At 49.6% G+C, this 17,190-nt stretch overlaps 1 protein-coding gene across 1 annotated transcript in view; it reads right to left on the bottom strand.

The window, feature by feature from the left end:
• LOC144608283 (guanine nucleotide exchange factor VAV2-like) overlaps positions 1 to 17,190 on the bottom strand; it is a 152,802-nt gene that overhangs the window by 107,110 nt on the left and 28,502 nt on the right. Inside the window, 2 exon segments of the mRNA XM_078425899.1 lie at positions 9,350 to 9,466; positions 13,870 to 14,026. Of these exon segments, the coding sequence (XP_078282025.1) occupies positions 9,350 to 9,466; positions 13,870 to 14,026 (274 nt within the window).

Here is a 17,190-nt window from a genome sequence, read left to right as displayed (position 1 = left end):
GTTCCTTTATGTGATTGTTTCCAACGTTGATCACCTTGACTAGATCTTTTCCCTCACTTTCAGGGTTTCTCCTCCAGCTTCAAATAAACAGTCAAGCACATGGCAGGCTTCCCAGTCTTGCAGATTCACTCTTGCTACTAAATGGAACAGCTTTCAGCAGCCGATCTATACTGTCCGTAATTAATCTTGCATTCCGTGGCTCAGCTTGAATGCCCTCCCACTCAGGTATTGCTCAGGTAGCTGATCCACCCGGCACAGACCACAGGAATTCCAAACCTGCTGGGTGTGGAACGGCTAAAGATCTTCCCAGGCTACTATCTGCATCCCCACCTTGGGCGAGTCAGCTCGAGTTGGAGCTCCTCCAGTTGTAGCCGATGTGGTCAGTGTGGATCACCGACCTCCACCAAACACTGCCTCGGCAAGGCCAGCAGCATAATCAAAGACGAGTCGCACTCCCCCTCTTCTCCCTCAGGCAAAAGGTATAGAAGTGTGGAAACGCTCACCTCCAGATTCAGGGACAGTCTCTTCCCAGCTGTTGTCGGGCAACTGAATCATCCCACCACAACCAGAGAGCGGTGCTGAACTACTATCTACCTCATTGGTGACCCTCGGACTACCTTTGAGCGGACTTTGCTGGCTTTAACTTACACTAAACATTATTCCCTTATTATGTATCTATGCACTGTAAATGGATCGATTGTAATCATGTTTTGCCTTTCTGCTGACTGGTTAGCGCACAACAAAAGCTTTTCACTCTACCTCAGTACATTTAGTTTACAGATACAGTACGGAAACAGGCCCTTTCGACCCACCGGGTCCGCGCCGACCAGCGATCCCCGCACATTAACACTATCCTATACTCACTAGGGACAATTCTTACATTTACCAAGCCAATTAACTTTCAAGCCTGTACGTCTTTGGAGTGTGGGAGGAAACCGAAGATCTCGGAGAAAACCCACGCAGGTCACGAGGAGAACGTACAAACCCCGTACAGACAGCACCCGTAGTCGGGATCGAACCCGGGTCTCCGGCGCTGCATCCGCTGTAAGGCGGCAACTCTACCGCTGCGCCACCGTGCCAATTAACACTGGCACTCTAGGATTTCATCCAATTCATTGAATTGGTGATGGTGGTGAATCTGTGGAATTCATTGCCACAGACGGCTGTGGAGGCCAAGTCAATGGATATTTTTAAGGCAGAGATAGATAGGTTTTTGATTAGTACGGGTGTCAGAGGTTATGGGGAGAAGGCAGGAGAATGGGGTTGAGAGGGAAAGATAGATCAGCCATGATTGAATGGCGGAGTGGACTTGATGGGCCGAATGGCCTAATTCTGCTCCTGTCACTTATGGACATGAATTTAAAATCAAAGGTCTGCCACTGGTGCTTCCACAAAGTTCCTCAATCGTTCCTTGGCCACTAACTGCAGTTCACCCATCACCTCTATCACTTTGAAGGCAACAGAGACTGCAGATGCTGGAATCTAGAACGACAGAACAGAACGTTGGAAGAATACAAAAGGGTCAAACAGCAAATGTGAGGCCAGAAGGTGCAAGTTGATGTGTCGGGTCAAGAGAGGGTTGCCAACTGTCCCGTATTAGCCGGGACGTCCTGTATTTTGTGCTAAATTGGTTTGTCCTGTATGGGACCGCCCTTGTCCCATATTAGGCCCAGACTGCGCTGTAGGCCCGGACACTGTAGCCCGGGGGCTGCAGCGTCCCGGACAGTGTAGGCCCCGGCGCCGCCTGACGGAGGTTGCTTAGCAACCCGCCTCCCGGCCCGGGCAGCCGGCCATTGGTGGAGCGGGAGCTCGTGGCCGCTGGCTGGGTGAGGTCACGTGGGGCGGTGATGTCATCGTGTCCCTTATTTGGGAGTGAAGAAGTTGGCAACCCTAGGTCAAGACCCTGCATAAATCCTGATGTAGGATCTCGACCCTTATAGCTTTTGTCTCCACAGATGCCAACTTACCTGCTGACTTCTGCCATGTTCAGTTTTTTTTACCTATGTGAGTTGAACCACCTTTGTCCCCAATCTAGCAAAAGTTTAAAATTCAGTTTCACTTCCCATTTGGTTTTAGTTTCGTTCAGAGAAACAGCGCGGAAACAGGCCCTTTAGCCCACCGAGTCCGCGCCGACCAGCGATCCCCGCACACTAACACTATCCTACACACACTAGGGGACAATTTATAATTAACCTACAAACCTACAAATTAACCTACAAACCTGCTCGTCTTTGGAGCATGGGAGGAAACCAGAGATCTCGGAGAAAACCCACGCAAGTCACGGGGAGAACGTACAAACCGCGTACGGACAGCACCCGTAGTTGGGATCGAACCTGGGTCTCTGGTGCTGTGAGGCAGCAACTCTACCGCTGCGCCACCCCGTTAAAGCAAGGAACTGCAGGTGCTGGTTTTCCAAGTAAAGGCATAAAATGGTGGAGTAACCCAGCGGGTCAGGCTGCAATTCAATGTCATTACCAATGCAGCAAGGTCAAGGGGGTTTAATTGTCATATGGGTCGACTGTGGAACAATAAAATCTGTCTTTGCAGCATCTCAACAGGCCTGTAAATGCAATAAACACATGCAATATATAATAAACCAAAAAAATAACACTGAGTTATTAACCGCAATACTCGGGCAAAAACAAAAACCCACAGTCAATGCATCCAAAGAGAGTTCATAGACGTTCATATTTGAGGTTAGTGTTGTGTGGTGGGATGAAGCTACTCTTGAAGTTGGTATGATGTCTAGCTGATCCCAACGGTGTAGAGGCAGAAGGGGTGGGTGGATCCATTTAGAACGGAGATGAGGAAAAACTTTTTCAGTCAGAGAGTTGTGAATCTGTGGAATTCTCTGCCTCAGAAGGCAGTGGAGGCCAATTCTCTGAATGCATTCAAGAGAGAGCTGGATAGAGCTCTTAAGGATAGCGGAGTCAGGGGGTGCGGGGAGAAGGCAGGAATGGGGTACTGATTGAGAATGATCAGCCATGATCACATTGAATGGCGGTGCTGGCTCGAAGGGCCGAATGGCCTCCTCCTGCACCTATTGTCTATTGTCTATTCGTTAGATCGGTTGTCACTGTGTGATTGGGAGGCGTGGGGGGGGGGAAGGAGAGAGGGGGTTAGGTCAGTAAAGCGGGGGGAATCTGGATCGAGTCAGGATCGAACCTGGGACTCTGGAGCTGTGAGGCAGCAGCTGACCAGCGATCCCCGCACATTAACACTATCAAAACACTGCACCACAAAAACATCCTCAGCCACTTGTGCCAGACAGTTGCTAAATGGTCAGCGTTGCAATGGAGAAGTGCTTTACACCATTGGAATGTCAACCCAGCAGAGTCAGTTCCCCAGCAATGCCTGTGATCAGATTTTGCTGGGTTGTGAGTGAAGATTTGGAGTAAAGCCCGGACAGATTCAGTCACCATCAGGGGCTCCACATCCTGTGCTCAGCTAACGCTCATTGTTTCTCAAAAGGGACAGAAAATGTTTTCAATTAAACCCGCTGCAGTCAGAATGCTGCATGAGACTCGGAGAGCCGAGAGCTGACGATCTCTTGCCAGCTACGATCACTCCAGGCACACCAGTGTGGCCTCTCTCAGGCTCTCTCTGAAAGGAAACACCCTTCACCAGCCCTGAGCAACAGCTGGACGCGGCTCGGAGAGCCAGAAACATGCTGCTCCTCCCACCAGCAGAAGTGGAAGCACATGAGGTGACTCTGGGGAGGGAATGGGAATGGATTCGGCTGACCATTCACTGCCTGGGAGGGAGAGAAAGGGGGGGAAATATACAGAGCTGTTCACTCAGAAACTACGAGCGAGTAACCCCTTCTGATCCCTGCACAGAGAGATGAAAGATGCAACGGTAATCCTGCTCTTCACTGCAGCTCAATGGGGGAATGCAGACACAATGGCATTCCAATTAGGGTTGCCAACTGTCCAGAATTAGCCAGGACACCCCGTATATTGGGCTAAATTGGTTTGTCCCGCATAAGACCGCCCTTGTCCCATATTAGGCCCGGGGGGCACTGTAGGCCCGGATACTCTAGGCCCGGGGGCCGCTGTAGACCCGGACAGTGTAGGCCCTGAGGCCTTGGTGCCGCCTAATGGAGGTTGCCTAGCAACCCGCCTCTCGGCCTGAGTGGCCGCCATTGGTGGAGCGGGAGCACGTGGCCGCTGGCTGGGTGAGGTCACGTGGGCCGCTGTCACAAAAGGTGATATCACCTTTTGTCCCTTATTTGGGAGTGAGAAAGTTGGCAATCCTAATTCCAATCCTGCCCCAACTTGCACTGGACAATAGAACACACACAAACTGGAATGAAACTAGCACACACCAACACACATTCACTACCGAGCCACGCTCATCACCACTCACTTAACCCGGCTCCATATTCTCCAGACTCCACACCCCACGTCCCTCCATCCCCTCCGTCCTCCCCAACGGCCTCCCCCACCCCTCCACACCCTACGCACCCTCCCCACCCCTCCACAGGCCCTCTGCCCCTCCCCTCTAGCCCTACATGCCCCTCCCCATCCCTCCACATGCCCTCTGCCCCTCCCCTCCCCGCCCCTCCACATGCCCTCTGAACCTCCCCCCCCTTCTGGCCCTACATGCAACTCCACAACCCACGCACCTCCCTGCCCACCCCGTCCCTCCATGCCCGACCAGCCACTCCGCGCACTGTGCACCGTATGGAGGAGGCCATTCGGCCCTTCGAGCCAGCACCGCCATTCAATATGATCATGGCTGATCATCCAGAATCAGTACCCCGTTCTTGCTTTCTCCCCATATCCCTTGATGTTTCTTTCAGATCCCGTATCATCGCTCTAAATTTCAGTGAATATAAGCCTAGTTGATTCATTTTTTCATCATATGTCAGTCCTGCCATACCGGAAATTAACTTGGTGAACCTACGCTGCACTCCCTCAATAGCAAGAATGTCCTTCCTCAAATTAGGAGACCAAATTTGCACACGATACTCCAGGTGCAGTCTCACCAGGGGCCGTGTACAACTGCTGAAGGACCTCTTTGCTCCTGAATTCAAATCCCTCTCGCTATGAAGGACAACATGCCATTAGATTTCTTCACTGCCTGCTGTACCTGCATGCTTACTGTACTTTCATTGACTGATGTACAAGCACACCCAGGTCTCGGTGTGCCCACCCACGACACCCAGAACAACTATGGACATCGTATAAGGTTGCACAGCGCACTTCGGCTTGCACTATCATGGCCTGGTAATCTCATCTAACTGATAATCAGTGCATCATTCTTTCGTATGTGTTTATTTGTTGTGTCGCTTTGTGCCTGAAAAGTGGCATCAAATAAGAATTTCATTGCTCCAGCCCTGATGAACATGGCCATTAAACACTCTTGACGTGCAAGTTTCACAGCACCAAGTTCAACACTCACCAAACACACTTTCATTCGGCTCACACGAGCAATCGACATAAAACACAGTATGTAATTACACTGTTAAATGACACATTACCACAGTGCAAACACACACATTAATCTCACACGCACTATTACAACTGAACCAGGAAGCTCTCTGCCCAATACCTGTTTCGTTTAGATCTTTTAAGATTTGCGCGGAAACAGGCCCTTTGGCCCACTGAGTCCGCGCCGACCAGCCAATCCCCGCACATTAACACAATCTTACACGCGCGAGAGGCAATTCACAATTTTGCCAAGCCAGTTAGCTGACAAACTTGTACGTCTTTGGAGTGTGGGAGGAAACCAGAGCCACCCGGAGAAAACCCACGCGGTCACGGGGAGAACGGGGAGCTCCGTACAGATCGCTCCCATTGTCAGGATGGAACCCGGGTCTCTGGCGCTGCAAGCGCGGTCAGGCAGAAAATCTACCGCCGTGCCGCCATGTTGTACGGGGAAGTGGGTGTGTCGGGAATCAGGTTGAATTCTGCACTATTTTTCTCTGACGTTTACAGCACAGGGCCCTGGATTTTACTAACATACAGCCACACAGACTGTTCCAGCACAAAAGGAGGCCAGTCAGCACAAATGTTCCATGTCTGTGCCCATACTACTCAAATCTCGTGGCTGCCCCTGTAATATTATCTTAGCAGCATATCCTTCTATTCTATTCCTCATTGTAGGCTTATCTTGCTCCCCCATTAACATCACCAGAGTACAAACTTCCACATTAGAGATATTGACTGATTAATGGAAGTTTCTTCCAAGTTCCTTATTGCCTTGATTGGAGAGTATTTGACATTTCCTGCTCGGCATTTAAAGCCAAAGCCTGCCCCAACCCCAGGGGCCCGGCAGTGTTTCATCCAATCTTTCTGCACGATTTCTAGTTGAAGTCCCCTTTCAACTTTTCAATCATCCTCCATCTGCTGTCACACTCACGGGACCATCACACTCAATCCAATTACTCCCTCAAAGTCTCACGGAGAGAGTCATGGAGCCATACAGTGTGGAAACGGGCCCTTCGGCCCAACGTGCCCACACCGACCAACATGCCCCATCTACTCTAGTCCCACCTGCCAGCTTTTGGCCCACGCCCCTCTAAACCTTTCCCGTCCATGTGCTTGTCCAAATGTTTTTTTAAACGTTGCGATAGTCCCAGCCTCAACTACCTCCTCTGGCAGCTCATTCCATACACCCACCACTCTTTGTGTAAAAAAGTTATCCCTCAGGTTCCTATCTTTCCCCCCCTCACCTTAAGCCTATGTCTTTTAGACTTTGGAGACTTTAGAGATACAACACTCAAACAGGCCCTTCGATCCCACTGAGTCCTTGCCATCTCCCCATACACCAGCACAATCCTACACACCAGGGACCATTTACAATTTTCCTAAACCCTATTACCGACAAACCTGTACGTCTTTGTAGTGTGGGAGGAAACCAGAGTACCTGGAGAAATCCCACGCGGTCACAGCGAGAATGTATAAACTTCGTAGAGACAGCAGCATCTGTAGTCAGGATCAAACCTGGGTCTCTGGCGCTGTGACCACCTTGCCACTCACTGTGCCCCCTGGTTCTCGATTCCCTCTGCCATACCATTACGTCCAGCCCCCAATTACCCCACCTCTTTTGCCCGCTTTGTGTCCCTCAGTATCCCAACAGAAGCCACCACTCATCACTCAGCGCGGGCGTGCAGCGGTAGAGTTGCTGCCTTACCGCGCTCATAGCGCCAGAGACCAGAGTTCGAGTCTGGCTACGGGTGCTTGTCTGTACGCAGTTTGCACCTCCTTCCCGTGACCGCGAGGGTTTTCTCCGAGAAAACCCGGTTTCCTCCCACACTCCAAAGACATCCAGGTTTGTAGGTTGATTGGCTTGGTATCAAAGTAAACATAGAAACATAGAAAATAGGTGCAGGAGTAGGCCATTCGGCCCTTCGAGCCTGCACCACCATTCAATATGATCATGGCTGATCGTCCAGCTCAGTATCTCGTACCTGCCTTCTCTCCATACCCCCTGATCCCTTTAGCCACAAGTGGCACATCTAACTCCCTCTTAAATATAGCCAATGAACTGGCCTCAACTACCTTCTGTGGCAGAGAATTCCACAGATTCACCACTCTCTGTGTGAAAAAAAACTTTCTCATCTCGGTCCTAAAAGACATCCCCCTTATCCTTAAACTGTGACCCCTTGTTCTAAAAATTGGCCCTAGTGTAGGATAGTGTTAATGTGCGGGGATCGCTGGTTGGTGCGGACTCGGTGGGCCGAAGGGCCTGTTTCTGCGCTGTAAACTGTGGCCACCTCTACTTCCCCACAACCTACCTCAGCAGCACAAACCGTACATCATTTCTGGCTGCAGATATAACCAGGTGGCTTTTAGCAGTTGCTACCTGCGAAACGCTATGAGCTTGAAACGGGTCAGTATCTGTTCAACCGCACAGCAATTACCCTGACAGCACATCGAGCCACATTCTGTGGCTTCCGATACTTAGCTCCAGCAAGCGAACTGAATAAAACATTGCATGGACATGTCCTGTCCCATTAGAGACTCGGAGATTTTCACACTCCCTAAACGCCAGCTCAATCTGCAGAGAATGTTCTGCTTGTTTAGCATGTCTGACTTAAAAGTCGCAATGCTCTGAGAGAGGCCGAGGAGGATTCCAACACTGTTGTGTCTGCTGGGACACCAGAGACCACACATGCTGGAATCTGGAGCAAAGAGCACAGCGCTGGTGGAATTCAGCGGGTCAGGCAGCATCATAGAGACTTACAGCGTGGAAACAGGCCCCTCGGCCCAACTTGCCCACAACGACGAACATGTCCCATCTTCACCAGTCCCACCTGCCTATGTTTGGCCCATATCACTCAAAGCCTGTCCTATCCATGCACCTGGTCAAATTACTACCTTTGCAATACTACCTTCCTCAACTACCTCCTCTGGCAGCACGTTCCATATACCCACCACTCGTTGTGCGAAAACGTTATCCCTCAGATTCCTATGACATCTTTCCCCCTTCACTTTAAACCTTGCCCTCTTGTTCTTGGGTCCTCTACTCTGGGCAAGAAACTATTCCTCTCTTGATTTTATACACCTCTATAAGATCATCCCTCATCCTCCTGTGCTCTAAGGGATAGAATCTCAACCTGCTTAACCTCTCTCTCGAGTCCTGGCAACATCCTCATGAATCCTTTCCAACTTGACTACATCGTTACTGCAACATGGTGCCCAGAACTGAACACAATACTCTAAATGTGGCCTCACCAACATCTTATATAATTGCAATGCGACCTCCCAACTTTTATACAGTGTTACAGCGATACAGTTACAGAGATTTAATAGGAATCTGAGGGGTAACTTTTTCACACAAAGGGTGGGGGTTGTATGGTAGTTGAGAAGGTAGTTGAGGCAGGGACAATCCCAACATTTAAGAAGCAGTTAGACAGGCACATGGACGGGGCAGGTTTGGAGGGATATGGACCAAATGGTGGCAGGTGGGACTAGTGTAGCTGGGACATGTTGGCCGGGAACATCACCAAAAAAGTAAAGAGTTTTAGCTTTCCCTCAACACATTACCACAGGGCAAGGTGTATGTTTCTCCACAGAAAATCACCTTGGGGTCTTGAAGAAACATACCCAGAGGTGATTTTGATCCCAGAGGGTGTCGTATTGATTCCTGTCTGACCTGAGGCTTCACATGAGTTTGCCTAGAGTCATAGAGTGACACAGTGTGGAAACAGGCCCTTCGGCCCAACTTGCCCATACCGGCCAACATGTCCCAGCTACACTAGTCCCACCTGCCTGCGCTTGGCCCATATCCCTCCAAACTTGGCCTATCCATGTAGAGTGAAGCAACAGGCAGGGTTTGATCTCAATATTTTCCATGCATTTGCTGAACACCAAACTAGAATGTTAGAATTGCTGCCTACCTTCCCAAAGTCCCTCACGTCGAACAGGTCAAACGGGTCGAAGAGCTCGCTGTTCCTCAGTCCGAACTTGTCGTGGCAAACTTTCAGGAACGTTCGGATGTTCTTCAGGCACAGAAACTGCAATCGAAACAAACACACATCGCTCAGAAGCCATTGAGTACTTAGACAAAGTCACTGCAAAAAAAAAAAGCCACATAACACCAGCCACTGCAAAGTGTACTGAATGTTATTCACGTCATTCCCTTTATCATGTATCTAGATGTGGATGGCTTGATTATAATCGTGTATAGTCTTTCCACTGACTGGTTAGCACCCAGCAAAGGTTTCTCACTGCACCTCAGTACAGGTGACAATAAAGGAAGATGGACACAAAGTGCCAGAGTAACTCAGCGGGACAGGCATCATCTCTGGAGAGAAGGAATGGGTAACGTTTTGGGGTCGAGACCTTTCTTGAGAAGGTCTTGAAGAAGGATCTCGACCTGAAAGGTCACCCATTCCTTCTCTCCAGAGATGTTGCCTGTCCCGCTGAGTTACTCCAGCATTTTGTGTCTATCTTCGGTGTAAACCAGCACCTGCAGTTCCATCCTACACATTCTGACCATAAACGAAACGAACTAACTAACTACCTGTGGACGGAGTTCATGAAGGTGATGACCTGTTGTGATGGCTGGGATTTGGGTGCGGGGAGTGGGGTACTTAAGCTGAAGTATGAATTGAGGTATATGGGGGGTGGGGGAGTACTAGATGATAATTTACCCGACCGTAACACCTGTTTAGTTGTGTAGGAAAATAACTCCAGATGCTGGTTCAAATCAAAGGTATCACAAAGTGCTGGAGTAACTCAGCGGGTCAGGCAGCATCTCAGGAGAGAAGGAATGGGTGACGTTTCGGGTCGAGACCCTTCTTCAGACTGATGTCAGGGGAGGGGGCGGGACAAAGATAGGATGTAGTGGGAGACAGGAAGACCGTGGGAGAACTGGGAAGGGGGGGGGGAAAGGAACGGACAGAGGAACTTTATCAGTTCAGTTTAGTTCATTGTCATGGGTATGGAGGTACAGTGAAAATCTTTTGTTGCATGCTCACCAGTCAGCAGAAAGACAACACATGGTTACAATCAAGCCATTTACAGTGTATAGATACATAGACTACTGCAACTCCCTATACACTGGGATCAGCCAATCATCCCTGTCCCGCCTGCAACTGGTCCAAAATGCCGCAGCGAGACTCCTGACGGGTACCCGTAAAAGGGACCACATCACCCCGATTCTGGCCTCTCTCCACTGGCTCCCTGTATGGTACAGAATCAACTTCAAGCTCCTCCTATTCACATATAAAGCCCTAAATGGACATCCCCCCCCCCAACATCAAAAATCTTCTAACCCCCCTCTCTAACTCCAGGTCCCTCAGGTCGGCCGACTTGGGGCTACTCACTATCCTGCGGTCTAGGCTTAAGCTCAGGGGTGACCGCGCTTTTGCGGTTGCAGCTCCTAGACTGTGGAACAGCATCCCTCTCCCCATCAGAACTGCCCCCTCCATCGACTCCTTTAAGTCCAGGCTCAAAACCTATTTCTACTCCCTAGCGTTTGAGGCTCATTGAGGAGGCGCTGTGAACTGTTTTGTATGTGCTGTTATGTTTGTGTGCTACTGTATGTTTCATTTTTTCCTTAGTACCTAATCAGGTGTACAGCACTTTGGTCAACGTGGGTTGTTTTTAAATGTGCTATACAAATAAAAAATTGATTGAAATTAATTGATTGATAATAAGGGAATAACGTTTGGTGCAAGGTAAAGCCAGCAAATTCATCAACAAGGTCGGTAATAGTTCAGCGCTCCTCTCTAGTTGTGGTGGGATTGTTCAGCAACTGAGTCATCCTCCCAATACCAGTGTGCAGTGCTGAACTACTACCCACTGAGGATGATTCAGTTGCCTGGTAACAGCTGGATGCACTCACATCAATACAGATGCCTATTCTCACTGACTTTTCCCATTCCATCCACGGATTGCTCAACAGAGTTCAGGAACAAGGACACTGGTTCATTCTCCACAACGCTCAGTTTAGATTGTAGAGTGGGAGAGAACAGAATCAAAAGATCCTCTTCAGTGATGGACCTCCGTGCCACCGCGACAGTATATTTTCACAAAAGGACACGGTGGCGCAGTGGTAGAGTTGCTGCCTCACAGCGAATGCAGCGCCGGAGACCCGGGTTCGATCCCGACTACGGGTGCTGTCTTTAAGGAGTTTGTACGTTCTCCCCGTGACCTGCGTGGGTTTTCTCCGAGATCTTTGGTTTCCTCCCACACTCCAAAGACGTACAGGTATATAGGTTAATTGGCGCTTGGTGTATGCGTGTAAATTGTCCCTGGTGTGTGTAGGATAGTATTAATGTGCGGGGATCGCCGTTCTGTGCAGACTTAGTGGGCCGAAGGGCCTGTTTCCGCGCTGTATCTCTAAACTAAACTAAACTACACTGAAAGACACAAAGTGCTGAAGTAACTCAGCAGGTCAGACTGCATCTCTGGAGAACATGAATAGGTGACGTTTCGGATCGAGACCCTTCTTCAGAGGTCTGACGTCGCTTATTCATGTTTTCCAGAGATGTTGCCTGACCCACTGAGCTACTCTAGCACTCTGTGCCCTTTTGCGTATTAAACAGCATCTGTACGACCTTCGTTTCAACTGTATATTTTCCCCTGGCGTAATATGTAGGAAGGAACTGCAGATGCTGGTTTAAACCGCAGATAGACACAAAATGCTGGAGTAACTCAGTGGGGCAGGCGGTATCTCTGGAGAGAAGGAATGGGTGATGACGTCTGGGGCTTGTTCCACTGAGTTACTCCAGCATTTTGGGTCTATTTCTCCCTTACGTAACTCGTTGTGATAAATTAACCTTTCTTAAAGTATTTTACATCAAAGATGAACTAGCGAGACTAAAAGAGTAATTATTTCAGATATGCGGGACAGAATGCTTTCAAAGTTCATCTGATCAATTAATAAAATTGCTGGTAATATATCACAGATTAACAGGAATAAAGGCAATTCAAAGCCTGACAAAGGACTTTTTATCTCCTCCATCTTAATGAGTACAATCATGCCATTGACACAGAACAGGGCAAACGGCAGCCGTTTAGATTGTATCGCAGAAGCAGGCTGCTGGTTAAATTAAAATAAGGAACTGTTCGGTGGAAATTGAAGGGAGGCAATTAGTAGCTGGTCACAGACCATCCACAGAACGAAGGGTCTCGACCCGAGACGTCACCCATCCCTTCTCTCCAGAGATACCGCCTGCCCCCGCTGAGTTGCTCCAGCTTTTTTTGTGACGATCTTCAGTTTAAACCAGCGTCTGCAGTTCCTTCCTCCATCAGGTGCAGGGCGTAGCTCTGTAGACACTGTGCTCTCATGTTTTCAACTTCTTTCTGGAGGCACGGTTCACAGTCGGTGCATCTACCCCCTCAGGGTCTGAGATGCCCCCTGCTGAGTTACCCCAGCGTTTTGTGTCTATCCTCCATTACACACCAACACTGGGTTGAGGGGACAGACGCACACGACGCTGGGGAAACTCAGTGGGTCAGGCAGCGTAGAGTCACGGGTCATAGAGTGATACAACGTGGCAAACAGGCCCACCGGCCCAACTTGCCCACACCGGCTAACATGTCCCAGCCACACCAGTCATCTCTGAAGAAAAGGAACCGGTGACGTTCTGAAGGAGGGTCTCGGAACCGAAACGTCAACTATTCCTTTCCTCCAGGAATGCTGCCTGTCCCGCCCGCTGAGATACTTGTAGCGTTTCGTGCCCACCTTCAGTGTAAACCAGCATCACTAATGTGCAGCGAAGCCCACTATGTCATCAGCAGAACACAAGCCGGTCCCAGGAGTGAAAATGTAAAATCTCAACATGTGATCATAAACCTAGAGACCTAGAAACCTAGAGAAAACCATTCATTGATTTGAGGCCACAGATCCAGAATGGAGCTCAGTGAGGCAGCAGAGAAAGAATTCTTGGTGATAAATGTTGTGGATGTGGCTTTAGAGATACAATGCAGAAACAGGCCCTTCGGCCCACCGAGTCCATGCCAACCAGCAATCACTCCATGCACTACTACTATCCTACGCACTAGGGTGGCACACTGGTGGAGTTGCTGCCTTACATCCCAATTACGGGCGCTGTCGGTACGGAGTTTGTACGTTCCCCCCATGACCACGTGAGTTTTCTCCGAGATCTTCGGTTTCCTCCCACACTCCAAAGACGTGCAGGTTGGTAGGCTAATTGGTTTGGTAGAAGTGTGTGTGTGTGTGTGTGTGTGTGTGTGTGTGTGTGTGTGTGTGTGTGTGTGTGTGTGTGTGTGTGTGTGTGTGTGTGTGTGTGTGTGTGTGTGTGTGTTGTGTGTGTGTGTGTGTGTGTGTGCGTGCGTGTGTGTGTGTGCATGCAGCATAGTGCTAGTGTACGGGGATCACTGGTCGGTGCGGACTCGGTGGGCATGCTTCCACGCTGTATCTCTATACTAAACTAAACACATTGACCTGTTCTGGTTCACCAAATCCTTCATCAGATACTGCTGTGTACGGGGCGGGCAGTGGTTTAAGCCAGACTGGAGGAGCTGGATTAACGGCACAGTGCAGAAACACCACCAGCTCTCTCTCCATCAATCCCAGGTGATTCCTCAGAATCAGGCTAAGACTGGTTGCAATTTACAAAGAGATTCACAAAATCAGGCCGTCAAATCTTCCTTCATCCCAGAGCACCAACTGTCATGAAACAAGACATAATACCGAAGACCCTACGTCATCAATTCAATAAGCTTTGCTACCAATATTCCCTAAACCCTAGGACAATAAGGGGATGGAATATGCTACCACCCAACACACACGCTCCTCTCCCGATGTTCAGTCATTTAAAAAGGGGATTGAGCAACTGGATCTCCTCAATTTGATCAAAAAGGCTCACTTCAAAATGTAATCGCTACTCTCCTCACTCCGACCTGCACGAGATGTTTGCACAGTAATCAACCTGAACCACAATCTCAGGCCGTGTACCTAATCCAAATCTATGCCAGTTGGACCCCGGCCTCGCCCCTCTGTGCGTGCACGACTGCCCTTTCACTGCTAATCTAACTGCAGGCGGCAGTGTCAACAAACTCCCACAGCTGCCCGACCCGAGACAAAAAGGCCATTCAGAGCCCAGGAGGAGTGACCGAGCTACTGTAGCAAGCCGGCGATCCAAGCACGACAGGATCATCCCATCACAAGCAGCCACCGACCCACTACCAAGCCCATGATGACATCTCCCAGGAACGTCAGTTCCTCTTTTCCACTGATGCTTTTGGCGCGCTTACTGATTTTGTGAAACAAAGTACGAACCCCTGGTTAAATGCACACGGACACGCCCCTCACGATCCTTACCCTCAAAGACTAACCCCACCAGAAATACGGCGAAGGCAGGCACACAATGCTGGAGTAACTCAGCGGGACAGGCAGCATCTCTGGAGAGAAGGAATGGACAATAGACAATAGGTTCAGGAGGAGGCCATTCGGCCCTTCGAGCCAGCACCGCCATTCAATGTGATCATGGCTGATCATTCTCAATCAGTACCCCGTTCCTGCCTTCTCCCCATACCCCCTGACTCCGCTATCCTTAAGAGCTCTATCTAGCTCTCTCTTGAATGCATTCAGAGAATTGGCCTCCACTGCCTTCTGAGGCAGAGAATTCCACAGATTCACAACTCTCTGACTGAAAAGGTTTTTCCTCATCTCCGTTCTAAATGGCCTACCCCTTATTCTTAAACGGTGGCCCCTTGTTCTGGACTCCCCCAACATTGGGAACATGTTTCCTGCCTCTAACGTGTCCAACCCCTTAATAATCTTATACGTTTCGATAAGATCCCCTCTCATCCTTCTAAATTCCAGTGTATACAAGCCTAGTCGCTCCAGTCTTTCAACATTCGACAGTCCCGCCATTCCGGGAATTAACCTAGTAAACCTACGCTGCACGCCCTCAATAGCAAGAATATCGTTCCTCAAATTTGGAGACCAAAACTGCACACAGTACTCCAGGTGCGGTCTCACCAGAGCCCTGTACAACTGCAGAAGGACCTCTTTGCTCCTATGGGTGACGTTTCGGGTCACGACTGAGATTCAGGGGATAAGGAGACCAGAAATCTGGAAGGGCAAGGTGTGAAAACGACAGATCAAAGCAGACGATGATCAAGGAAATGTAGAATGGTTCACTGTTGGCTGAGGGGAAGGTGACAATGAAGCATATGAACAGTAACCAGAAATATAGTCATTAGTCAATAACCCAATTGCAGGGTTGGGCGGCACGGTGGCGCAGCACGGTGGAGTTGCTGCCTTACAGCGCCAGGGACACGGGTTCGAACCTGACTACGGGTGCTGTCTGTATGGAGTTGGTACGTTCTCCCACGACCATGTGGGTTTTCTCCGGGTGCTCCGGTTTCCACCCACACTCCAAGGACATGCAGGTTTGTAGGTTAATTGGCTTCGGTCAAAATTGTAAATTGGCCCCAGAATTCAGGCCGACCAGCGAACCCGCACATTAACGCTATCCTACACACACTAGGGACAATTTAAATGTACACCAAGCCAATTAACCTACAAACTTGTACGTCTTTGGAGCATGGGGGGAAACCGAAGATCTCGGAGAAAACCCACGCAGGTCATGGGGAGAGCGTACAAACTTTGCAGGAAGTTTGCAGACAGCACCCGTAGTCGGGATCGAACCCGGGTCTCTGGCGCTGAAAGGCAGCAACTCTGCCGCTGCGCCACCGTGCCGCCCAACGCTATAATTGGCTTGTTGCTTCGTTTTGTACGTGATTGCAGGGGCCAGAGGAGCGGAGGGGGGGGGGGGGGGGGAGGAAGGCACGGATCCAAACCCATTTACCAGCAGTCCAGAATCACAAGCAATGTGATGAGGACACAACGCCAGCAAATATAATTATAGGGGCTTCACCAAGTACTTGTGTTACATAATCCTCGAGCACAGCCCCTGCCAAAGACAACAAAACTGTGAAGACGATCTCGTCAGTGGGCCGTGTCACCTTCTGCAATTACAGTCACTGGGACCGACAGATGATGTGACAACTAATGCACCACATTTGGGAACGCCACCAAGTGATAAGCCAAGACTCACACTGTAACAAAGGCCTGACCGGAAAAATAAAAGCTGAACTGAATCAGGTTGTAACATTTCAAACGTCCCACCCCATCGCCATACATGTACACTATATATGTACACACGCGTACACACACGTACACACGTACACACACACACACACGTACACACACACACACACACACACGTACACAAACACACGTACACACACGTACACACACGTACACACACACGTACACACGTACGTACACACACGTACACACACACACACACGTACACACACACACACACACACACACACACACACACACACACGTACACACACACGTACACACGTACACACACACGTACACACGTACACACACACACGTACACACGTACACACACACACACACACACACGTACACACACACACACACACACACACACATACACACACACGTACACACACACGTACACACGTACACACACACACATACACACACACACATAGTGTAAGAAAATAACTGCAGATGCTGGTACAGATCGAAGGTATTTATTCACAAAATGCTGGAGTAACTCAGCAGGTCAGGCAGCATCTCAGGAGAGAAGAAGATGCTGCCTGACCTGCTGAGTTACTCCAGCATTTTGTGAATATATATATACATACATATATATACATACATATACATATAATGTATATATACATGTAACGATGTACCAGCAGTGGCACTGAC

This window comes from Rhinoraja longicauda, chromosome 31 (assembly GCF_053455715.1).
Source record: "Rhinoraja longicauda isolate Sanriku21f chromosome 31, sRhiLon1.1, whole genome shotgun sequence".
NCBI lineage: Eukaryota > Metazoa > Chordata > Chondrichthyes > Rajiformes > Arhynchobatidae > Rhinoraja > Rhinoraja longicauda.
Note: the sequence above shows the minus strand (reverse complement) of the source record. Positions and strands in the feature narration are given on the sequence as shown.